We start from the raw sequence: 27,268 nt of genomic DNA, 5'->3' as shown, positions 1-27,268 counted from the left end.
ATCTGAGTGTTACCGTTGTTATGGATCTGTAAGACATGCTTAGGCATCTTTCCGTCTTCTGAGGTTAATCTGTTCGTTAGAATTAGAAAGTCCCAATACTGTGATTAGGTAGTCTCTCATCATCCTGGTTTGGCTGTTCTCCTTGTTTTTGATCTGTCAGACTTATTTCGGGACTTCTCCATCTCACGTAGCCAGTCAACAGAGATGTCCGCTTTAGAAATATCATCAGAAGTATTTCTAAACACCCCTGTGATAGTATTTTCAAAGAAATCTAAACACAATAACTTTTACAGACCGAACATAAATCGTTCAATTTTAAATTAATAGTGAAACCTCATATGATAAATATGTATCTAGGCCTAGTACGGAGAAAGCGGTCCTTGTTTTCTTCGAGTTAAAGCAGTTAGGCCGATTTCCAAAATATCAACGAAACTGGTCCTGATCTCCATGACATGAAGATACCGTGATGAATCCTGACAAACGATACAAATCCGTTTTCTCGGACAAATTCAGAAAGGCTGGTAGAAAAAATGAGACTGGGTAGGGCGTTAAATTATAGTATTGGACGAGAGAGGGTCATGTTCGCGAAATGCAAATGTAGTCACAACATTGTGTAACCGGGTCATCATCCGTTCACGTTCTTTTAAAAATGACCCGCCTTTCGAAACCTTGAATCCGCGCTTCAATCTATTATTTCAAAGGAAATCAATACGCCATCGGATTTGATTTACCACATAGGACAAAATGGTGTAATGCAGAAAAAGATCCGTGGCTATAACGGAATACTTCACGAAATGTCATTCGTTATCTCATATTTTCAGATGCGGTTTTAAAATGAACCATAACTCTTTCCTGTTGATAACATTGTTAATGTTTAATATGCTCCTAATACTTTGAAACATAACAAACAACCCATGGGGTCCGATTAACCGGTAAAATAGTTAACCGTAGTAACCGGTTTGACCTTGCTTAGCACATTAAATATAAGACGTCATTCCTTCTGAATTTATGTTTTGGAGACGAATGTGAGCGATGAAATGAATTACCAAACATCTTTTTCGACAGATCTATTAGAGACCGAGTCATGTCCCCATTAGTCCAATAATCTGAATGCAGCCCGCGGAGAGGATTGCCATATCGTTAGACTTGGTGTGTCAGGATGTTGACGGAAGACGTATATCCTTAGAATGGACGTAGGATTTTCCCTTGAGGAAGGACGATATATATATATATATATATATATATATATACTAGAAAGGAAGGATTCCATTTTCAGTGGTAATTATGGCAGTGAAATTGGTGGTCAGGAATGATGTGAACTTCATCATCCCTCCAAAAAGATTTTGTTTTCGACAATATTACGTATTTTGAATGGAATTCGCTTTTTTTTCTTCGGCGACGCTATTGAAAAACGTGTGATTCTATTTTACCTGGATTGGAATCACAACTACAATTAAAGAAAACATATTAGGTTCAGCCTGTTTCGTCGTTCAAGTTTCCTCTTGAAAAACCGATTCAGCTATCCTTCCCAATATTTGGTTTGGGTATGATCTTGTAATTATACGGTTTTGAGTTGAAACGGGCCCTCGTGTGGGAGAGGATGGTTAGGTTAAGTTGGGTTAGATAAGGAATACTTAAGACAAACAGGGTTAGTTTAGTTTAGAAATGGATAGGATATAATTGATTGATTGCCTAGGATTAAAATTGGATGAAATTACGAATGTTCGGAAAGGTAAGGAAGAATAGGGTGATAATTTAGTTAGGTTATAATGATTAGTGTTAAGTTAGATTAGTTAAAGTTGGGTTAGGGTTAAGTTAGGTTAGGTTTATAACATTTGTAATTTTATTAAATAAAAAGTTTCTTAATCTGATAATAATGTTTTGCTTTTTGTTCGCAGGCGCCATTGAGAACTTGGTTCGGCTTCTCGATATAGCGTCGTTTTCCATGAAAAAAAAATTCCCCGATATTCTGAGACTAAGCTAGGTAATGATTGTACAAAAACTATGTTTGCTGGTTTCAGAATGTTTTGCATGGCTGATTAATCAAGACCTTATCGTTTAAATTGTTATTAACGCATGATAGCTTGATTTGTCGCAGTTTTTTTTTTTTTTTGCACGAGGTGAATTACTCAATCATTAATACAGAGAAAACAGTGTTTCTGTTTATGTAATAAATTCATAAACAATTATACAAAAGTAAAGATTTATTTTGAGTAGAATTCAGGATATGGAATTTTTGGAGTCATCACTGTCTCATAAATACTAATTTTGTTTTACATTGGATATAATTTCCTAACGGTGGATTTGCTGCGTTGGTTTGAAAATTGCCGTATTAATAATCATTTTGTTTCGTATCGTATAAAATCAGGATTACCATCATCAATGAGACAATGAATAGATTTTGTGTGTTTATGCTAAGCTTGTGTCGCGTGGAGCTAGAAAAATCGAACATTTTATCTAAGCCCTTCACAAGCGCAGGCATTTAATCGTCTAATCGCGAACGTGATTCTGAACACCGAGTCACAACACTTCCGGATTTCTAGTGGTGCACGAACATAAATTGTTATGGTATAACATCATTTTTTTTTTTTTTTTTTTTGTCGACCGTACACTCATCGGTGATTATCTGGCTGTGAACAATTTATCTCTTCGATTTCAATTCCGGGTAGATGGAAACAGTCAAAATCCCAATTGACCTCCTGATCTTGCCATATCAAATGTGTCATGCCAAATGGTATTTGATATGAAAAAGAATTTATTATTTATTTAAAATGGCATTGAAAAATACCTAATCGTCGGTAGCAGTTTTAAAAGAAACTCGCCCCCTGTGGTGAAGAGCCATTTTAGAAGATTCCAAGATGGAAATTTTAGATTGGCGCCAAAAAATCAGTGTTGACAACACGTAGGCCGAAATAGTAGGTACAACACTGGGTTAGCCTAATATCACGGGATTTCCACTTAACCTTGAAAAAAAAATAGTTAAGTTGCTCTAAGGTATATCAAAGTATATAGCTGTGTAGGTAGGAATTATTTTTCGAGGATCGGTTTTCCCCCCTTAGTCCATACATTACACAGTAAAACGACAGTAACAACTAAGATGAAATTATCGAAACCTTTCACGCTTCGTCTCGTCGAATTAGCCATCGGGAAAAATTAGAACGGCCTTAACTGGGCCAAAGACCCCCGGGTATTATTATTTTCCCGGATATAAACCGACAATTCAGAGTATCGACTCGATCACGATTACACTAGAAAGACTGTATTTTTAGTAATATTTCCGCGACAAAAACAAACTAAGCCTTGTGGCCGCTGGTTTTCATGGAGACTTTTTCGAACAACTTTTACGTTTTGTCCAGGTTGTTCTTTCCTGCCTAGAGGAACGTTCCTTAAGCCATTACTTTCAAAACATAGATCAGCTTTTCTAGTACATTTAGTTTTTGAACAAACATAAATCTATTCACTCAAGTTGTCGTCAAATAGTTGTTATTTATTTAAACGGCGGAACTTTCATTTTGATGCCCATAGGATGTCTACTTACTAATGTCATCTCTGGTTTTCTCAAAAATTAGATAAAAAATTTATAGTTTTTTCAGTTCATGAACTCTAATTTCAATCATTGCAGTAATTGCAGTTCAAATGGTAACCTACAGTTTCATTCGCAGACTCATTAAGTGATTTAATGAAAAATTACAAAAACTATTTGAAAATAAGATTTTTAAGAACGTTCGATACTGCAAAAATAACAAGTTAAACCAGATACTGCACATAAAGAACTAGGCCATCCCCTAACCCCACCTATCCTAATCATTATTAATCTAACCATACCAATCCTAACCATTCCTAGCCTAATGCTATATATCATTCCCAACCTAACCAAATAACACTATTTATCGTAACCATTCCTAACCTAGCCTGTATCTAATTATCCTATTCATTTCTAACTTAACCTAATCTAATTCTACTTATTCTAACAATTTCTAACGTATTGAGATGACACTGGTGGGTCATTTACTTGGTTCGTTCATACTTGCGGGTTTTGATATTACCCAAACGCATTTCGGCTTGCGCCATTTTCAGCGAAGAACTGTCTGATATTCTCTGGTACCATAATCCCTAATTTAACATAACAAAATCCATGCGCACTCCGGTCGATAACGCGAAAGTAATCAAGCAAAAAAAAACGAAAACATGATAAGAGATACAACTAAAAAATGGATTAACTTTATTTATAATAACTGTTTCTGGTGTTAATTTGGGGTGCAATAACCTAAGCTGTTTTAAATATTCATTTGTGGCTATTTTTGTGTTACTGGGGAGTTCGCAGCGTTATGTTAGGTTAGGTAGTATTAGGGTACGGTTAGGAATGGCTAGGGTAAGTAGAGTTAGGTTAAGAATATATAGGATAAGTAGGGTTGAAATTAGTTTAGATATGGTTAGGACACGTAGGTTTAGTGTTAGGTTAAGTTAGAATAAATAGGGTTGGCAGTTAGCTAAGGTTAGGTGAGGAATGGTTAGGATAAGGAGAGTTTGACTTAGGTTATGGTAGGAATAGTTAGAAGTACCTGTAAGTAGGGTTAGAGTTAGGTTAGGTCTTGAGTTAAGTTAGGATAAGTAGGAATGGACGTTAGCTTAGGTTCCTCCTGAAACCGAATACAATAAAGCTCTGAGAAAAGCTAACAGAAAATCGTGGAGAAGTTTCTGTGAAGGTATGGATAACCTTCCCACTGCGACAACGACACAGAAAATTCTAACGAACGGGCAGGCTGATCTATTAAACATTGGCCAAAGACTATGCAGTAAAAATTGGGGTATGGATACTTGTAAGTATGGGTGCATTGGGACTATGCAGTAAAAAATAAACCCCAAAATAGCGTATTGGTTATGCACCACAACGGTAAGACCATTGGTCACATATGGAGCTATAGCGTGGTGGCCAAAGTCTCTAAATAAGAAGACACAGACCAAATTACAGAGTCTACAAAGACTAGCGTGCCTCAATATTACAGGAGCAATGCATACCTGTCCAACTACATCAATGGAGGCCGCACTCAACCTCCCGCCCTTACATATTTATGTACAAAAGATGGCTTTTGAGAGTGTCAATAGACTCCCCAGATATAAAGAAATAAAACCAGATATAAGGAGTAGCCACCACAAAATTCTACAAAGAATTAAAATAAATGTAATGGCTACAACGGTGTCTGCCAAAATGATAGAAAAGCTACACTTTGACAGACCCTTCCAGGTGGACATGGACGATAGACATTTGGAAGAAATGTGGACCCAAATTTCAAGAAGGGGCCCTAATATTGTACACAGATGGTTCGAAGATGGAACAGGGAGTAGGCGTAGAGGTAAAATTACTAATAAGGGCCGAATTACACCCTAGAGAAGCCCCTTGGACTAACCCCAACGATTTTGCATGCTGAAGTCCATACAGTACAACTATTTGCCACGAGCCAATAAAGAAAATATGAAACGTGCACAGATATACTCTCAGACAGCCAAGCAGCCATAGAGGCACTAATGCACATGCTCCGCATTTGTCTGGGAGTGCCTAAACTGCCAAATGACTCTGGAAAACCAAAACAAGATAACTGTAAAGTTGGTTCCCGGACATATAGGTATAGAAGGAAATAAACAGACTGACCAACTAGCAAAAAAAGGGGCAACCCTCTCACATATGGGATCAGAACCACAACTAAGTACTCCGGAGTGTGTGCTTAAGTTGGAACTAGAAAAATGGATTGAGAAAGAAAAACTCGAACACTGGAAAAACATTCCAGATATGAGACAGGCTAAGAGATTTATACACATCTCTCAAAATTTCTCTTTCAGCAGGCAGGGTTTGAGGAGGATGCCTTTATACTGGCCACTGCCCTCTTAACTATCGCATTAAGAAGATGTCAAGGCTGAGACGGAAACATGCCGTCTCAGTCAGGAGGAGCCAGAGACATTGGCACATATCCTTGAATGTAAAGCAGTAGCCCGTTTGCGGTACTGCCACTTCGGTAGGATATTTCTCATACCCAAAGAGATCCACCTAGGAAAGTGCTCAGTTTTATAAGGAATAGCGCAGTTTCCAAGGTATAGCAAGCCATAGGGGTTCCACAGTAGACCTGTTTAGGTCGCAGTTGGATGGTTAGGATAAGTATGGCTAGAGTTGTTTATGAATGGTTTAGATAAGTCGGTTAGGGTGAGAGTTAGGTTAGGAATGGCGAGATTTTTTTTTAAAATCATAGTTTGATTTAGCTATGCTAAACTAATACATAAGCAATAAATTTGTACGGCTATTTAAAGAAGCAGGCTGTATTAAAAATAGACATCGGTTTTAAAAATATTTTAGACTATATATTTGATATTTTTTCAATCTCTAACTTTATTCTGAACCGTTTTTCAAATGGTTATCTCCATTTTTCATCAAATCGAACAGACTTGATTAATCTGCAAATGAAAATGTAGGTTTAACATTCGAAGAAAACTTCTTTTTTTAGGTTGAGTAGTTTTTAGTAAACCAAGGGGTTGATACTGGTAAGTTGACACCCTGTCTATGCTGTGATCGACCTACTGTATTAAATTAAAGGATTCTAATCTGTGTTTATAGTGTATATTTCACGTCATTTTGTTCAAGTTTCATGTTTCAAGCTCAAAAAATCCAAGGGAAATTGTATAGATCCTGCTGGTTAATCTCATTACTTAATAGGCTAGGCAAGATAAGCATGTACCCCGAAATAATCCTTTTTTCAATTGAACAACACTTAATTTAACACGGTCAAACTAATACATAATCAATAAATTTGTACGGTTATTTAAAGAAGCAGGCTGTCTTAAAAATAGACATCGGTTTTAAAAATATTTTAGACTATTAGTACACTTTTGACCTTAAATCCTGGGGTTAACTGCCGTCGGGGTCTTACCGAATGAACGATAACCTCCAGTCCTGCATTGAAAAAATTAGTCTGAGACGAATTCGCGATAAATATATTATTGCATTCAAAGGCTACTTTGCAAAATCTCTGATTTGTATTAATTAAGGGGTGCGGTATTATCTCGAGAAGGTCCATCGCTTCCGAAGACACGGTTTTGCATTTTGAAAAGTGTTGTGAACTTGGTGTGAAATTTATTTTCGATGTTCAACACTCGACGATACAAGGACAATAGCGAGGTTTGGAGATAACGATTGGCCCGAGGAGGGGCTGGCTGCGATTCACAATCTTTATCGGGGTTTGAATAAGTGCGCCGTCTTGGCGAGATTCGAAGGAGCTGTGAACATTTCCCTTCTTCCAGGTTTGGTGTTATTTCATAAAATATGTTTGTCTGTTTTAGTAGAGCCGGTCAATTGTGCCTGTTGGGAACGAGGATTCTTGGGGAAGGCCTCGGACGGCGATGATATGGTCGAGAGAACGCGGTTACCGACCTCGATCCTTTAGAAATTGGATCCTTATTCGGGTTCCTTGATCCTTTACGGCCACTTACCCTCCTTCGTTGTTTGCCCCCTCTTCGCCATCCTGGTAAAACAAACAAATTCTCTAAAAATAATTACTCTCGTCATGATCGCCTGCTTGTGTTACCCATCGGTTGTGCGAACCGGCGGAAGCGACTTATCTCCCGTTGCGTCATAGTTTTTATTTTTATCGTTTAATTGAGTGCTTGCATTTGAAGGTGGGTTGTATTTTTATTTACGAAGTTCGAAATCGCATTTGTCCCCGGTGATCGCGGGGCCCTGATTTTTTTTTTTTTTTTTTTACTTTTTACCCCTTTCGATTTGGCCGTTATTTTGTTGACTTGAAAATGTTCTAAAAAACAATATTCGATTATTCAATTATTCAACACTTTCAGCCGCCCTTTGTTTATAGATATAACAGATTTCATTAAATTACCCTACTTCTTCATCAACCTATTCTCAATGTTGTCTGGGAGAATAGAGAATAGAGAATAGATTTTATTTGCCAATTAACAAAATTTACAATTTTACAGATATGGTATTTATACAACAGTAGATTTGTATTATATAACAATGGCATTCAGGCTTTTGGGAGGTGATGAACTTATAATTTGGTCGTTACCGATCGAAAGACGCAGAGTGGGTCTGTCAGACGAGTTTCTGCTTCTCGCCATCTTACGTGTTGTGTCTGTTAACTCGATAACATCTTTAAATATGTTAATTCATTATAAGAATGGCACAAAATTTTAAGACATCCAGCCCATCAAGGCAGAGGTTAAGAAAGTATTATAGTACCAGTATACATATTTAATATAGTTTAAGTTAGTTAGTTAATTAGTTAGCTTAATCCTAACCCTATCTGTTCTAACCATTCCTAATATAACCTAAATTAACTCTACTTTTCTTATCCTTACCATTCATAACCTAACTATGGTTCTAGTTATCTTTACCATTCATAACCTAACTATAACCCTACTTATGCTATCATACGTAACCTAACCCTAACATAACCTATTTTGTGTCCTACCTTGTTCTGCATTTTTGTTTGCAGATTCATCAAGAGCATTCGATTTCATGAAAAATGGCGAAAAATTGTTGAAAATCAGTCCAGAAAAACGTTACAAGTACCAAAAACTCACACCATTCCTAATCTAACTCTAACTTTATTTTGCCTAGCCATTCCTAACCTCACCTAACCCTCTATCCTAATCATTCGTAACCCAACAAAAAAAATCGTACGCTCTACTTTCAATCATCGTAATAAGTAATTTTTTCAAATGGTAACGTACAATTTAGTTTGTAAATTCATCAAGCGCATTAGATTTTATGAAAAATGGCGCAAACTTTTGAAAACGGCCCAGAGAAACGTTAGATAATAATAAATATAAAAAAATTAGAAAGAGACCGAAAAAAAACCGCCATTCCGAACCTATCATTCCCGGATTCCTACTTATCATAACCATTCTAACCATAACCCTATCTATACTAACCATTTCTAACTTAACGAAACTAAAACCCTAAAGTTTGGTTGGATATTTAGCGTTTAAATATCTTTGCGATAATCCGTATACATCTGTTAGAGCAGACAGCTGGGTGGTTTTATTGTCCAGAATGAACCGAACGGCCGTGGACTTCAAGGCGAAATCTGGCAAAAGCTGCATGTTTTTTCTCGGCCGTCTGCACCTTACTGCAAATTTAACTTTATTTCTGTAAAAAATTAACTAAACACAAAGAAATCTAATCGGAGATTGAATTAAGATATTTATAATTATTCCCCCCACAAGTTGCCTCTGTTTCTTTTTTACCGAGTGCTGAAATATAGTTTATAATTAAATAGATAAACTTACGTGACGCACCTAACTCTGACCCTTACCTCACCTAACGTAACCTAACCTTACTCATCGTAACGTAGCCTATCCCAATTCATGCGCACAACCTATCCACAACCTTACACTCCCCTCAACCTGACCCTACCTAACCTAACTTTACACATCATAACCTTACCTAACCCAACTCATACGCACTCCTCGTTTGCATATCAATGTTAAAAAAAAAATGCATTCCCTTGGGCTTCTTTTCATCACTTTTGCAGTTTGGCCATCTCTGAACATCTGCTTATAGCTTGTAAATAAACAGACAAACATTGTATTATGTATATATAACTTTAAATTACCTAAATTTAACCCTACTTGTGCTCATCTTACTCATCATAACCTAACCTATCCCAACTCATTCGCACTCCCCGAATTTATAATATATCCATGTTAAAAAAAAAGAATTCTCTTGGGTTACTTTATCATCTCTTTTGTAATTTGCCCATCTCAGGTCATCTTTATTAATTTATAAATAAACAGATAAACATAGAATCATAGCTATAGTCTATCAGCCTATTCGTTGCCATCAACCCCAGGTGTTGGCGGATATGTAGGGAGTAAGACCAGCTTTGACTTGAAAGGATGAGACGTCATAGTTACCTTGTCTGTTGTTTTTCTACATATATTTGTTGGGATGTGCCAATTGGCCCTTCTAGTCCGAAGGGTGAGTTCCTTATTATGCTAGTTTGTCCGCCTGTTTGAAATGCCTTCAATCCTCTCGAGCCTGGCAACCCACATCGGGGTTTCCAAATTTCCTTTTCCTCAGGAGTTGGAGGCTTGGCTTTTGCCCAGTTTTGAGTCGAAGGTGAAAAGGTCTAAAGCCTTCAGTACTCCTTGGCTGACTAAGAATAGTATTTCTTAGGCACGGAGTATTGCACCTTAGCTTGATAAATTGTTCGTGTGGGACGTTGTGGTTTCGCAAGGTCAAAATTTAGGTCAACTACTGCCCCCATGACACATTCTATTTTTAGTATACCACAATAAGGCCCATCCTAAGTCAAAGGTCGGTTTGATCTTATTGTAAAATTGAGGAGGTGGCCGACGAAATGTCTCGTGCGTTTAGTTCGGTGTAAGTTTTCAACGGTGACGATGCGAAAAAAGGACCCTGATCTCCTGTCCCCCCTTCGACACGGGGATCGTGTTTCAATAAGTCTTGGAAGTCTCGAGGTTACGTAAACAAGTTGTTAATACGCCCGGTGTACTCTGTATTGTGACGCTTTAATCCTGCCTCTTGCATCATCGTGCTTGCATCCTCTAATCACCACCTACTGCCACGGCTGAAGCATTTCCTTTTCCTTACAAAATTGCCGAATGCCCACCCTACATGCGCACATTTTCATAATTTACATTAAACTCTATTTTCTTTGGAAATAGTAAAACTTTTCTTTAAATTGTATCTTATTATATGAATTATTTCAAATCAGAACCTTCTCCTAATTATCTATCAATAAACAAGATAAAAATAAACAGCCAATGACATTTTCTTAGATATTGAGACCTTGGTATAAATAAAACCCACTTCAAACCAGATCTCCGCGATTATAAACTACCTGAGAATACTCGCTTCTTCTTCTTCTTTTCTTAACATTTCCTTCGAAAGTTTTAAATGCATTGTTCTCATATTTTTCTTCTATTTAAAACAGTGAGTTGTGCAAATGCTGATTGTAATTTGTGAATCTCTGAATGTTAATATAAAAACAATATTTATTCGATTGAGGAAAAATATAGTTTCCAGTTCAGAAGCACCTCCTTTTTGAGATTTTTCCGTTATAATAGCTAGTTAGCGATTAGTTTGGTCCGCCTATCGTCGCTGTGTTGGCCACCTTCAGTGGTTGTATCTCATTGTTTTGATGACGAAAAAAAAGAAAATTTCACTAATTCATGGTATCCAAGTGATCGTGTCTTTGATGTGATTAATATCTACCCTTAATATTTATTGTAATTGCTATATTATAAAGTTTTCAATGTGAGCTTAATGTGGCTTCAATAATGAATTTATGAGTTTAGCATAGCAGAGTGAACGAGAGGTAACCTCCATCTGGTTATCAAGTTGTATTTTTACGTCATTGCTTAAATGTGACATTAAAACACATTGCATTCAGCAAAGATTCAAACAAATTGGGTTTCTGATGTTTTGAACAGATACAGAACATAAGGAATCATTCGCTAGCGTAAAATCAAGCAATTATTCAAGAAACTTACCTCTGGTGAAAAAGGATGGACTTTGAAGATTCCAAGATGGAGATTTTAGATTCGCGACAATAAAATCAGTGTTGCCAATAGACAGGAATATTAGGAACAACACTGCGCCCTAAAAGTGGAAATTATCGTTAACCTTTAACAAAATTGCTAAATTTAGTGTTGCTCTAAGGCAAATTTAGGCCAAAAAGGGTTAATTTCATTTAAAAAATTATATCCCTAAGTGTATTCTATAAAGGGGAACCTGTTTGCTAAAAATAAATAATATACGTTTATTGCTTGAAACGGAGGAGTAATTTACTGCTAAGTCCTCTGTAGTACATAACGAGGTAATCAACCATATTTAGTACCTTGTTATTAAAATTTAGAGAATAAAATTCAGCCTTCATGTAGAAACCAACATGTACAGTGTTAAATCATCTCCACTGTAACGAAATTTGAGGTTTGCGTGAGTCTAGCCTTTTAGTTTTTTCTCCCTTCCCTCTGCTCGTGTTTGGCTATTAAGCTGATCGGAAGTTTTAGAAAAATAAATGATGGAATGTTTAGGAAGCTGTGAAAGCCGTTGAGAGGACCCAGTTGCTTATGGTGTTATCGGCCTGCTCCTTTAGAGTGGAGATCTCGTCGACGAGTCTATTCTAAGCAAGTGCTGCGAGTTCGTAAGTTACTGCTTGAAAGGGGAAGTGTTATTGAAGCTGTAGTGAGACAGTGGAAACTTTTGTTAACCACAGGCACCCATCTAATTCGATTTTTTATGTTTAGAACCAAATTACCTGCAAGTTTGGAGAATCACCAGGGTGTTGGCAGACCTATCCTTTTAGCATATTCCACTATCAGCCCTCTTACACTACATATTCACTCTCAACACATGCAAAGTACACAAAACTATCAGTATTATATAAAATAAACTAACCCTGCTTGCTACAAAATTCGGAACTTGGGATGCAGATGCTCAAGCACGATTCTCAGATCGGGTGACATTCCTACACGTTCTCTATATAGAGCCAAGGAATTACACCCGTCAGTTAGCTCGAGCAACCTTTCTCTACTTGCCGGAAACATACACGGGCTTTGATCCAAAGTAAGTGCCCATGTATCAACCTGGCATGGCCTATCCTTAATCGTGTGAGGGGGTATCTTTTCTTTTATGAGGCAGATCCTCCGAGAGCCATCCATGTACAGTGTTTTTGATTCGTGAGAGTTTCTCTGCCGACAGACCCTACCACTTTCTTTTATTCGTGTTTTTTATTGCATTTTTAGCGTGAGAGGGCCGGATCGCGGTAATTAAGTCGAAGGTTGGGTCGTCCCGGTCATAGCCGTCTCGTCGACCCAGATACTCGGTGCCGTGCTCAGCACGATTCGCTTATCGGGTGGTATTCCTTCACGCTCTCTGTATAGAGCCAAGGAGTTGCATCCTTCAGTTAGGTCTAGATCCAAATGTTTATTACTGGGTTACTACAATGTAATAATAAAAATAAATAGCATTATTTGGGCAAAGTCTGCCCTGTTTTCAATCGGTGTCACAGAAACGGACCAGGTTGTCTGCTTTGATGTTGTTTGCTTTCATCCTTAATTTTCGTCATGTGGCCTGCCCAGAATGTTTTGTATGAGATATTGTTTAGGATATTTGATGTTACATTTCTTTTTTTGTCTTTAATATCCGCTGTGGCAAAGTTTGCTTTTGCTTCACATCCATGCCTAGATCATGGCTTTTCACCCGAAAATAAAGTTTAAAAAAGTATTGTAAAGTGGATCTGACCCCATAGTCCTTGAAACCCAACAAGCTTTTGGATGTCAAGCTATTCTATAAGACGTTTTTTCTATCTTCTGGAAATATAAACCCCCCAGCATCTTTTCCATGGCGTGTTGCAGGTAGATTTTTATTTTATTTTGCTTGTTAAGCTCCAATTTGCGATCCGTCACTTTCTGTAACGAAGATCAGTTGTAGTGCTTTCCACTCAGTTCAATTTTACATTGGTTGTCAGGATTTCATCTTTATTTTCGGTATTTCCAGTCCTCTTCTCCTACTTTACCGAGTTCTTTCATTGTTTCTTTTATTTGGGTTGGGTTTGTCGCAAAGATAACATTATCCAAGAAGTTTAGGTTCGATAGATATTTGCCGTTTATTTGTAATCCTTTTTCCTTCAAATCCTGCTCAAACAATTCTTCGATTGAACAATTCAATAGAGTGTGGTATAACGTGTCGCCTAGTCCTACACGTCTTTTGTCTAGAGTCACTCTAGTCTTTACAGATATTGTTCCATACCTTGTTGGTTTGTACTGTCTTCTTCGACGCCTTGATTTTTGAAAATGAATTTATGATTAAGAATTATTTGATTAATTGTATTAATATGATGTATGATGGAAAATTATCTTTGTTCCCTGCTTATTCCGGAGGTGATTGGTTTAATGTTATTTTCACCCTATTTATCATAACTTACGCAAAAATGTTAACAATCGTTACGGAGAGTCAATAGTTGTTGTCCAATTGTTACATAAGTCATATTAAACATATGTATTGTAAATAAAGATATTGTCCTGCTTTTAGAAAAGTGTTTTCGATTGCAATAACAATTCAGACTTCGAATTTTCGTTCATCATAGAACTTATGCTTATGCGATTTTATGTGCCTCCTTCATTCTCCTTCAGCCTGCTTCTTTCCAATACCTTTGGGCTCTCATATCTAATTTTAACTAATCTTCTAAGTCTATTTTTCTTCTAATCCAATTTTTGCCTATTCTAGGAATCGCTCAGGTTGTGGGCTGTTGTCGAAGAAGATGGAGAATGGTTTAACTCTGACGTAGGTACTCCTAACTGTATCTAAAGCGTTCAAACTTATCCGACTTTGTGTTTATGTAGATATAAAAGAAACAGCTGAACAACAACAATAACAAAAAGGCCTGAGTAGTGATGCAACAATTTTTAAAAACGCAGCTGTTGCGGACGTCGTGCGGGAGTGGGAGAGTACCGTTAAATCCTACTTTAGGCCCTACTTTGCTGACATGGGGTGAAATTCTGTCCTGTTCAACCTAGTTTTTAGAGGAGAAAGACGGAACCGAAGCCTTGGGTTAAATATTTATACATTGAAAAACTTGCCCATGGGATTCTTATATTTTCTTTTATATTTTCTTTACAACCAACCCCCAACCCCTTTTAAACTGTCCAGTCTTAAATTCGTGAATAAAGTCGCCTTTGGTCAAAGTTTGAAGTGGAAGTTCAACAATCTATTACTTCATGGTGAATTTTGGTCTGGGAGTTGGTAGATAGTTGAGCCGGCTCTGGGTCACTGGCTGGGTCCGTCTGGCCGAATGGCATCAAAATCCGAGAGTGTAAACGGACCCAATAAATGAGCCAGTGACTGTTCAACATTTTTTGTATTGGTAATCTCCTTATAAAAAAAGTAAAATTTGACTAAAAAAACACCTTATTTAACTTAAGCAGACATGCCTTGTGACGATAGCAATCTTTAGTGGCCCTGAGAAGGCAGCCACGTCGGCTGCGAGTACTTTTTTAAGGCTAAAACCACTTGTGCTATTTTGCCTTGATTCCTTACCTAACAAATAATTATTTTACCTTAACTATACTTGATGGAGTACGATAAATCAGATCATGAACAAGACTAATTTGTGTGTTACATATTTACTGAGGATGTTATTTTATTTGGAGTATCATATATTGGTTTCATCTGTATGCTACATTTTCTGGTATAGTTTGGAGGCTTTAAGGAACCAAAACAATTGATCCAGACTCCTGGATGGAAGATGCTCAGAACTGGGGCAGTCTACCAGAATGTGCCTCATCGACAGTGGCTCATCACAGCGTTCACACATTGGTGGAGAACTCAGTGTCATTAGATACCCGTGTGGATGATGTATGTGCCCTATTCTGAGTCTGGTCAAGACCACTTCCTTAGCCGGTTTTCTCTCGCAGATAAGCTCCACGTTCGGAAGGTGTATTTTATTCCCCTTAATTTGTTGTCGTTGGTGTTTTCCCGTTCGTTTTGACATTTCAGCCATGTAGCACCTTAAACAAGAGAGGAAGTCATTTAGAGGAACTTCCTGATAGGGGTCTCCGTTGCGCGTACCCAGTTTTGCTGTCAAGTCTGCCTTCACGTTTCCGTTGATGCCACAATGCTGTGGTGACCAGTGAACGTCACATTTACATTTGCGGTCTGCAGTTGTTTTAATCGGCGAAAAATGTCTTTTATCAGCTGATTGTTTGAGAAATGATTCCTTAAATCCATCAAAACCGATAACGAATCGGTGCAGACAACGATCTGATTGTAGGGGGCGGAAAGTATATTGAAGGCTTTTTGTACTGCTAGTAGCTCCGCTGTGAAATTATTACATAGTGGAGACAGTTTGAACCCATGCATTCGTAGTAACCGTGTTGTAGCTAGTGCTGACAGCTTACTCTACTATTAAAGTTATTTGAGATCTAGTCGACGAGTGCATTAAGTAGGTTAAGCTGTACAGAGCTGCTGCAAGCTCATTGGTTGCAGCATGGAAAGCCATTTGTTGAAGTAGTGGTGAAACCTACTGGACAACAAGTTAACCACAGGCAGTCACCACAAATCCGTCCAACTTGTATTTGCCACGTTATTTGCCTTAGGTTCTAATTCTGTCAAATTCCATTGTTTTTTTAATTGATTTTAATATGTAAAAAGGTTTCACCCCTCGTTCCGTGACACCTAATGGGTAATTGGATGTTAAGCCCTCCTGTAAGATAGGAATTAATTTACTTTAGTTAACTTTGCCAACAAACAGCCAATATCTTACAATCTATTACATAGTTCCAACATATTTCCAAATCTGATTGTCTTCATTCCCCTGGGTTTTACCTAGACTCATGTGGTATGGCTAAAGCTACTAAAACGGCAAGACCTAAACAGCGGTTTACTACTTTACTTTTGTGATGACAGTCGAAGCTATCGATTCAGACATGAGAACTGTGGGAAATCGCTAAAACTTCCAATGCCCAATGTCTCCAATCCTTCCTAAAGTCCTCATAAGTACAAATTATAGCATGTTCTTATAAACACCTCTACTTAAATCAGAGCGGCTCTTTCGGGTTCGACAAGGATCACATTACTTGGACTATGGGAGTACCGCAGTATGCTTTGACCAATCCTCTATGTACTTTAAATCACAGATGTCCCGTTTGTATCTACAACTCACATCTTTCGCTGATGATACAGCAGCACTATCTTCTAACCCCAGTTGTACAGTTGCTTTGGAATACTTGTAGTGAAATATTACATGTTTTGCACATTGATGTAGATTATGAAAAATGAAGATAAATAGAAGTGTTTCCACAACGAATCATATGTTACACAACGAAGCAAATTCACATTCTCCTATAACAATCTTCCTCCCAAATCTGACTGCATACCTTTGGTTCCACCTAGATTTATGATTAACATACATAGAATCAATATACGCGACTAAAACGGCAAGACCTAAAGGGTCTACTCTACTTAAGGGATATCAATACAAAACAAACTTACACTTTACAAAACTACAATCAATTCGGATGTGCAAAATTGTGGGTACTGTTAAACCTTCCAATATCCAACGTTTCCAATCCTTTCAATCCAAACTTCTTTGATAAATTGTGTTACCGATGTGGACACCACTTTCAAGGAAAAAAATGTTATAGGGCTCAAGAGACACCCTTGTCTTTATTAACAGAAATGCTCTTTGTTTTCAGCATTGTGTTAACTCACACATATGACTGTGAATTCAGTTCCATTCTTGAAGATTTGTTAATATTGTTGAAAAAAAAATCATTAGGAGTGTGAGAAGTCTTTTATGTTATTGTTTTATATTTGGACTTATTCAGTATGAATCTAACATTTTGAATAATCAGCACCTGCCAGTATAATGCCAGTACTCATATATTTTGAAAAAATGGTTATCATGATTTAAATGATAATTTTCTGCAGGCTTTATATACATAAAAAGCATATTTGTATTGTAAATTATTCAACTAGTCGTATACATACAGCCCTGCCTTGATTTGAAACTACTTTAACTATAAATGTTCAAATAAAAAATATTCAAATGAGTTTACTAATCAATAAGAACTGGTGTGTTTGTTGTGTGTTTTCACTTCAAGGGGAGCGCGTCACTTTCGTAGAATGTACTGATAAAATTTGATAGATCAAATATTATGATTCACACTCTTTTTTCAAACAAAGTCTTCTTAAAGTGGTCATTTTCCAGGAATGCGAGAGGAAATCAATGCAATTTAAAAGATTGGCATTATTAATCATTGCAGTTTGTCAAAATAAACTTTTTGTAAATAGATGTTGAAATATTGTATCTTTATGCACAAAATTAATTTAAACAATTATTATGCTGAAACAGTGTTAGAGCGCTACAATCGACATTTTTGTCTGTATACATTTTGTATTATAACATTATAAGAGTGGAGAAGTAATCCAATAATTACACTCCTATCATGGCACTATTCTCAGGGAGGAAATGATGAACAATTTAGGTGCCTTAGAGGATTGTTAGGAAGGGTTCTGGATGAAAGGTGTAGGGATGAGGGTCTGGGATATTTATATAGTCGTTTGTGTCGACTTCTTAGGTATTGAGGACAAATGGGATCCGAAAGATTAGTGGTGTTAGGGTTGAAGGCAAAGGGGTCTTGGAAAAAGATTCGAAGAATTTTGGACTGGAGTCTGGATTCTTTGGAAATTGGAACTTGGTTGAATCGAAGTGGTAACTTTTAGTAATGATGTGCAGATGTGTTTGTTTTATAGTGAGTGTTTTGATCTGTTGTCTTTTGAGTAGTTTATACATTCTGTTCAGTTCTGTTCTTTTGAGTCAAATGTGGTGGCTCTAAGTCTTTTGTCGATGTAAAGTCCCAAATAATGGATGACATCGATTGGTTGTAGATTAAAGGTTATTTGCTGGGATTTTGTTAAGTCTGATTTTCTATTTCTTGAACCATTCTTCCAAACAAGAGATAGACCCTGCAGGCTTCTGAAGGCCACTGGGACTGGATTTGCTGAAAGGATGATGGTATTTTCTGCATATGTGAGGACTATCAGGATTGCAGTGTTTAAGTGGGTATAAGGATGGATTCGTAGAATAGGATTTTAGGATGATTTTATGAGTGAATAAAAAAGGATTCCTTTGATCCCACAATCCATCCAAGGTTTAACGTCTAAGAAAACTTCCTCTGGCTCAAAGGAAGATACCAAACTGTAGCACTAGAATGTCGTTAGAGCCTTCAAAGATGAGTTTGGAGGAGTTATTTTTTTCTCAGAAATTTTGCCAAATAAATGAAAAAGTGGGATAAACTTATGAAAACTTAAAGAGAATGAAAGTTTTATGGCCCCGATTTGGTTTTAACAATGGATAATGTGATCGATACAGCTTTGTTTTGATTTAATACAAGTTAAATTTGGTCATTTGGCAATAGTTTGTACTTACTATAATACAAGTTACAAAAAAAGTGGTAAATAACCATTCAGATTCATCACTTGCCATGAAACACACAATACAAAATCTGATTTAGAAATTAGACTTAATTACTTTTAAATAAGTTAATTACTTTAAAAACATTGAATCATGGATGTGTAACCTAACCTTATCTAACTTAACCTAATCATCCCAAAAACATCCATGTTCAAAATTCATACATTTTGAAGCTAAAAAAAATTTTAATGATAATTTTTAATTGGTGTTTTATCGAAACACAATTCAATTTAAATGGCCAACACCATTAAAACTGATTAAAATCCATTGAGTTCAGTTCTCCAAGTAATAATCCCCCCAGTTGTTGAAACAAAAGCAACTTGAAATTAACTGTAAATTTTGTAATGGATAGCAATAATTTACTAACATCCAGCCCTTCAAAGTGCCTTATTGTATATAGTCAATTAAAAAATTAATTCAATGTTGGTATGTACAGATTTGTATAAAAATTTATCATGACACCACAAAATAAGAATAAATGTTAGTTTATTTGATTTTACATTGTTTGCATGTGAATTCTTTAAATAAAATGATGCCTAATGAAAATAATGTAATTTTTTTTTTCAGATCCCATCCATTCCACATGATGGTTGGTGAATTTATTGAACGCCCTAATAACTCGCCAGTGAATGGTGAAACCCTTCATCAGCCTGCTGCCCCGATTAACAATAACAATTCTACCAATGGTAACAACAACATTCCGACAAATGGCAATATGACTGGAGGGTCCACTTATTGCTTTATTGAGCCAAACGTAGACTTGAATTTGATGGGCAGAGAGGGTGATACCAATTCCAGTCCAGAGGCTAGTAATACTCTTCCTGATAATTATACTTCCACTTTTGAATTGAACAACCATCTTCAACGTAAAGACTTGTTTTCACAGAGGAAGCAGAGAGAATTTATCCCAGACAACAAAAAAGATGAAAGCTACTGGGATAGAAGGCGAAGGAATAATGAAGCTGCTAAAAGATCGAGAGAGAAGAGAAGATACAACGATATGATACTCGAACAAAGAGTTGTAGAGTTGAGTAAAGAAAATCATTTCTTAAAGGCTCAATTATCTGCAATTAAAGATAAATATGGCATCAGTGGAGAAACGATCGTTAATGTTGAGCAGGTCATGGCAACGTTGCCTACAAACGATCAAGTACTCAGTATGACAAAACGTGCAAAAATTGCAAATGCTCCATTGACTCCACCCATTCTTTATCAACCGAGTTCCCATCCGACACCTGTTATACACAGGACAGTGTCGAACAGCTCTTCTCCACCGCTTGCACCACTAAATCAGGCTTATCCAGACAGTGAAAGTTACAATGACGTGGACAGGTATCCGTTTCCACATTTTCCTCCGGTTTTACCTCCTCTCAATCCTCCTGCCCTGGAAGCTGGAGGAAACAGTGTTCTCAATCTGAGCAGGAGCGGTCGGCGCACTTCGCCCACTCCTTACGACCTGCCTCCAGTCGACCTACCGACATCTTCTAACAACAGCCTACCGCACAAGCTGAGACATAAAAGTCATCTTGGTGACAAAGATGTAGCAGCAACGGCCCTTCTCTCGTTACACAATATCAAGCAGGAACCGAATTCCAGAGCAAGCCCACCGTGGGACGGTGAAGGCAGCAGTGATGAACGCGATTCGGGCATCTCTCTAGGCGCAGAATGGATTATCTCTACACACAATGTTCCCGACGGCCATCCTACGCCCTCTTCACCTCTTCCTCACAACCCGATTGAAAATGAAGATGAAGACTCTCATTTGAAATCTGAAGTCGCCCGCCTAGCTTCAGAAGTCGCCAGCCTTAAAAGTATGCTTTCTCGAAATAAAAACAACCCCTTAGGGATCAATTGAAACGGAAAGCGCTACATTTAACTTGTACAGTATTTATTTATATTTGACTAATATGATAAGATCAAAAAATTAAACCTGTGTGATCCTTCATTCACACTGTATTGTGAACCAAATTATTTATTATTGTGTTAAGTTAATATGTATAACGTATTTTTGTATAATTTTTTCATACAAGTGTAATATAATCTGTATATAATTGTTAAATATTTATTGTTAAGTTTCATAAATAGAGTTACAAAAACTATATTTAAAAAAAAGAAAAAGAAAATGAGAAAAAATTTGGACATCTCAGAAACAACATGTGATACGTTTTTTATATATTAAATAATTGATAGTTACTGTTTCTAATTATAATAAGAATAAAGATAAAATACTACGATATGTTAATAAGTGTTTTTTATATGAGTATTGTTTTGTGAACATGCAAATATTGAAATGAGAACCTTTCCTGTAGATAGTAAAATCATGTATGAAAAAACCCATGCCTAAAGTTTATGGCACATGTATTTATTTCATTTTCAGTCTTTTATCATCTGGTAAAACAAGAAAAAATTAATTAATTAATTATGTGTGCCATTTATATATTTTTCCTACAGTAATTGACTATTTTAAATATTTCTCCCGCAAAATCTTAAAGGAATGCTTCCAAAGCATTATCCGCATATGATACTTCATTTTTTTATTGTAGATTATAGACTTTTATAAGGGATATTATTTATTATTATTATTATTTATTGACATAACAATGTACAGTGCACATTGTAATCTTTGAAAAAATGTTTAATTTGTTAATTAATACTAATGTTTGAGTTAAAATAGTTCAACGTGAAAGGTAGTCATACAAACTGCAAATGTATGTTTTAAAAAATACAACTTCATGTATAGATAAAGCAGTTTTTATTCTTGTGTATGCGCGTATGCTATACAGCACTTAAAAGTTTGTTTTTAACACTTTTTTTATTGTTATTCTTTTGCAAAAGATACTTTTTGCAGTTAAATTAAACAATATTGTGTAAATGTATGGTGCTTATTGTTTCTTGCATACTTGGGTCTATTGATTTTTTTTTTTTTTGTGAGAACAAAATGGATATTATTTGGATATTTGTGGTTTACATCCCTTGGATTATTACTATATAAATTATAGTTTTAAAGTACTTTCATTGAGTTAGAACATGGGTTGGGTAAAAGAAACAGCTATCAAAATATAAATTAGAAATAACGTTTGTCGCTTTCACTTAAATATGGTTTCTTTTCATTGTATTGAATAATCATAATACACAATATTTTTTCCGATTTTTACTTTATTTCCATTCTGAATTTTACTTTCTCAACTTTTTTGAGGCATATTTGATTGAATGCGTTCTAGTAAATTGGAAATATAATGAACTTCTGATTTAGAAAGAAAATGGTATTCTTAACAATTTGTTTATAAAAACCATACAATTTTATTCAATTATTTTTTTGGTTGAATAAAATTAGATTCATCTCTAAAACGTTCAATGTTGTTATACAATGAGTAAGTTGGAAAATTTGTGAATGCATTGTTCAACTGATACTGTGACTTTGTACATCCATGCATAGCTTTGATAAAAATATATATTGTTATTATAATAATTTATTTTATTTTGCCTCTACCTACACAATATAATGAAATTATCTGACAATTATTAATTGCAACTGTAATGACTGGTCCCGGTTAAATTAGACCTCTGAAGGTTATATTTAAAATTCACTAATTTCGTGGTCCGCTTGACCAATTAATATATTACAATTAATTAAGGTTTTTAGTTGAGATAAAAAAGTCAATGGCACGAGCGGGATGAAAAATGGCAAAAAGGAGGGAAAATGCAAAAGGTGGGGTTGAGATGGGAAGTTGGTGTCTGAGTGGATCGAGGTCACGATAGCTCAAGTGGTAGAGCAGCAGCGTATCTAGCCGAAGATCGTGGGTTCGAATCCCGCTTGTGCCATTGACTTTTTTATCTCAACTAAAAACCTTAATTAATTGTTATATTTAAAAGTTCAAATACTGAAACTGGACAAAATAATCAAAATCATTAACAGAAGCTGGAGAGATGACCTGTTTAGACATTAAAAGGTCTAAAATTATAGGGAAAAATCTTTCCAAAAATGTATCATTGATATCAATATTTTAGAAATTTCAATGTAAAAATGTAAACTTAAGAGCAGAAGCAGACATAAACACGTAAGTATATGGGCAGCATGCCCAATGTCTTCCCATCTCAACCGCACCTTTTGAATTTTCCCTCCTTTTTGCCATTTTTCAATGTCTTTCAGGCAGAGACTATGTCTAATGAACACTGTGATAGGGAAATCATAATGCTAGATATTAGCAATAAAAGAAATTTGTGAAAAAAAATCACCCTTGTTTGAATACCAGGGCATATAGAGCAGAGGAGCAACCAAAGGGCTGATAACTTTACCAAGTAAAGTTCAATCCTTTTGCATCTGAACTGCCAAAAGTGTAGATCCATCAGGCAATGGTTGAAGAGTAAGTCAGGTTCAATGTGATTGTTTTCTAGGAGAGGCATGCGAAACAGTTCGTCAAAGGAGGACAAGAATGACTGGCCAATGGACTCCGTGGGCATACATATAAACTCGTAGCAGCAGAAACCTTTGTTGAAATTTTCAGGGAGAAGAGACAGAATGTCTTCTGTTGGTACGGAGGCCTATGCAAGCAGCGATTCTTACCCCAGAGAGAGGAATAAAAGACCTGAAAACATGGGAGTCCTTAGCAAAGCTTTGGGACCTGGTAAAAATCCTTAAGCTTAACTTAAGAGCTCTAGATATTAATGGAGATTGCACAATAGGCCAATATCGGTCGCAGTGTGTAAGGTCATAAAGAGACCAACTTTTTTAACCTTAACCTTATAAATTCATTAGTTTTCGTGGTCCGCTTGACCAATTGATATCTTTCAATTAAGTAAGGGTAATTAGGTAAGTTGATATAAAAAAGTCAGTCACGAGCGGGATTTGAACCCACGATCTTCGGCTAGATACGCCGCTGCTCTACCACTTGAGCTATCGTGACCTCGATCCACCCGCACACTAACTTCCCATCTCAACCGCACCTTTTGAATTTTCCCTCCTTTTTGCCATTTTTCAAATGTCATGTAATCTATTTGATTCTCGGCGACAAATCAAATGGCCACGGAGAGCTTTAGTGAAGATATACTTCATTTAACTTATTAAATTCACTATTTAATTAATTAATTAAAGTTTTTAGTTGAGATAAAACCTTATACACAATATTAACCCTTAATGCCACATGTTGCTATGTCTAATGTAAATGTAATGAAATAATGTTAATATTGAGGCCATCTATCACTTCATCTGTGAAGATACTAGTTCCCACCCAATCTTCCAATGTCCAATTCACATGATCCCGTGCGAATTGAAGCATGGCCATTTTCTGAGCTGTGATAAGAAGAGGTCCACGAGCCGCGAGCCAGGCCCTGAGGTTATTTAAATTGAGCTTTCTTCTTACAGTCCTGGAGGAAATCTAAATATTTTGTATTTGCATTATGAGATTTCTGGTCTCATTTCCCGTAATGCTGTGGTTTTGTAGAGCCTGATGACGGATGAATCTATCGTCTCTCTGGTCTGTAGACCTACATTAACTGGCTGTATAGTGTGAAACTCTGTTTCTCAGAATCACCAAAGAACCCTTCCTATTGTAAAGTAGTAACTTTGTCCTCCAGTCTCCTGGAGACCTACTATCTAACCTAACTCTAATAACATTATGACCCTGACACTGTCATACTCACTCAAAGACCTGACTGGTGCTATTGAAAAAGGTTTAAGAATAATTCACTAATTTCGTGGTCCGCTTGACCAATTAATATATTACAATTAATTAATGTTTTTGGTTGAGATAAAAAAGTCAATGGCACGAGCGAGATGAAAAATGGCAAAAAGGAGGGAAAATTCAAAAGGTGGGGTTGAGATGGGAAGTTAGTGTCCGAGTGGATCGAGGTCACGATAGCTCAAGTGGTAGAGCAACGGCGTATCTAGCCGAAGATCGTGGGTTCGAATCCCGCTCGTGCCATTGACTTTTTTATCTCAACCAAAAACATTAATCAATTTAAGAATAATATTAAATGCAATCAACAAAGGAAAAAGATTAACTGAAAGCGATGTTTAGGCATAGTAGAATTGAAGGGCATAATAATGCTTCTTTTTGTGCAAATGGGGTTAATCAGTACAAAAGTACACAAATGAAGTAATAAACCATTATTTAGTTTTTTTTACTACGATAGCTCCTAATTAACTGTAACTAATATAGAAAGATAATGGATTTAATTTTAAACTAAATAAACTGAGTGGTGCGTTAAATTTGCCCATCAATGTATATTTAATAAGGAGGGGTGTCGATGGCCACAACGGTATAGGTGCTTCATTCTCCAATGAATCTATATTGTGTTTATCTTGCTTTTGATTTTTTCTTGTGATACTAGGCTTCTAAGCCTGTATTTGTAATAAATAAAATTTAAAAAAATAAATAACTACTGGCTTTACAAAACTGAACCTGCTAACAAGGCAAACACAAGTCAGACTCACTAACCACTCTTCAACCGCGCTTTGATTGTATAGGTGAAAAGGAAAAAAACTATTCGAAATTTTACTTTGGAAAACAAGTTTAATTAATTTACACAAAAGACTTCATTATAAGTAAGGAATCATTTGGTAATACACATAAGATCAGTCATTTTACGTACTGTATTAACCTGTAGTTAATATATCAAAGGCAACATTGAGATTAAATCTAACTTCATTACCAATTGATTTTAGAAAGTATGTCAGCACATTATGTTTCCTCTAAATTTAATCTTTTACACAAAGTATGCATCATAATTATATTACACTTAATTAATTAATAGGAACAAAACAGAATCCCACATATAGAATAATTTAACATTTTGAAAAATAAAAATATTGATCATTGTGAGAACAAAAATTTTGTAAACAAATTTATAAGCTAGTTTGTAAATTGTGGGACGTCAGCTTGTTTTGTAGACACGAAATTGCACTTAAACATTTCAAAACGTTGCTGAATAATAAAATAAATCTGTCAAATTTTGCTATGTAAAATCCTTTTTAAATTTATTGTACGCTAGATTCGACAAACTGATAATTTATCTTACAGCCGTTGTATCAAAAGTCGCATATATGGTACTAGAAAAATACTGAAAAAAATAATGATTAAAAAGTAATAAAACTGCACAAAAATATTCACTACAAAACACAGCTACAATATTCAAATGTAGCACGTACTCAAGACGTTTCAAACATTGTGACAAGCAATTCAATAATTATAAAATCTTTTACCTCAATCGTCTTAGTTTAAAAAACAAAATAAAACCACTTTTCTATACTTATATCTGAACGTGTTTCATTAAAATAAATCGATAAATAAAATAAACAAATTAACATTAAAGTTTTTAACAAGGAGATTTCTTAAAAATGTATGGATGACTAACTCTATGGCTACTATTTTTTTCTTTTCCAATAACCAATGTATAAAAAAAAATTGTAAATATAATAAAATTATGTACAAAAGTTAAAATATGAAACAAATACAATAATTTATAAACAGATTGCACTATATTCGATTTTGAAGAAAAAAAAAACAATTTTTTCCAAGCCAATAAACTAAAACTATTAAAATATGTAAAAACTAAAAAATAAAGGAGAAAACAGTTAAGTTAAATATCCAAATAGGTAATTTGTATTCAGGTCATCTTTGTAACATAAAAAAACAAATTTTATAATAAACTTTGTTTGAAATTACGAAAAGTCAAAGAGAACTTAAACGTCATTTCCTAATCTATACAGATTTTTTTAAATATTTACAAAAGGTTCTATCTTTGGTATTTATTAATATCTAATTACACATAGTTTATATTTTTAGCATTTTTTGCTCCTTTAAATTACATTAACATCATTTGTTCGCTTTTCTAAAAAAAGAAAAAAGGTATGCTAAAACATAAAAAGATTAATGTAAAAAATTGACTTTTTCCCTTTTTTAAAACTTGGAGCTATGATGATCAAACACAACAAAATTAACAAATTAAGAACATAACTAATAATCAATCACATGGAAGCTCATCAGTCAAAATTGACTAATACAATTTTTTTATATATAAAAAAACTCAAGATTTAGGAGCTTTGGAACTCATTATAATAATTGAGATCTAGTTTATAGCAAATATTTACAAAATACTGCATTACAAAATCAGGAACCTCATGTATTGTAAATCCTATGATTATATTTCAACGTGCAAGAAGTATCACTTTCGAATACAATTTTCCACTTTAAAACATAATCCAATTGCAAGAAATCAACTGTAACTCATCGTAAGCAGCAGTATGAGTGAATAATACGTGTTAA

General features: G+C 35.6%; 1 protein-coding gene across 7 annotated transcripts in view; it reads left to right on the top strand.

The window, feature by feature from the left end:
• LOC106666622 (nuclear factor interleukin-3-regulated protein) overlaps nucleotides 1–22,470 on the top strand; it is a 61,431-nt gene extending 38,961 nt beyond the window's left edge. Inside the window, exons 2-5 of one of the 7 annotated variants that reach the window (XM_014393938.2) lie at nucleotides 1,899–1,984; nucleotides 14,258–14,314; nucleotides 19,572–19,809; nucleotides 19,891–22,470. In XM_014393938.2, the coding sequence (XP_014249424.1) occupies nucleotides 14,292–14,314; nucleotides 19,572–19,809; nucleotides 19,891–20,859 (1,230 nt within the window). In that variant the 5' untranslated portion in view covers nucleotides 1,899–1,984; nucleotides 14,258–14,291 and the 3' untranslated portion in view covers nucleotides 20,860–22,470. Of the gene's footprint in view, nucleotides 1–1,898; nucleotides 1,985–6,996; nucleotides 7,288–14,257; nucleotides 14,319–19,571 lie in introns of those variants that run through there. The other 6 variants (XM_014393934.2, XM_024226252.1, XM_024226251.1 and 3 more) reach the window with 6 other exon arrangements.
• Nucleotides 22,471–27,268: the final 4,798 nt, after the last annotated feature.

The sequence above is a fragment of the Cimex lectularius genome, unplaced genomic scaffold (assembly GCF_000648675.2).
Source record: "Cimex lectularius strain Harlan isolate CLEC.00 unplaced genomic scaffold, Clec_2.1 scaffold117, whole genome shotgun sequence".
Lineage (NCBI taxonomy): Eukaryota > Metazoa > Arthropoda > Insecta > Hemiptera > Cimicidae > Cimex > Cimex lectularius.
This window is presented reverse-complemented; position numbering and strand designations above follow the sequence as displayed.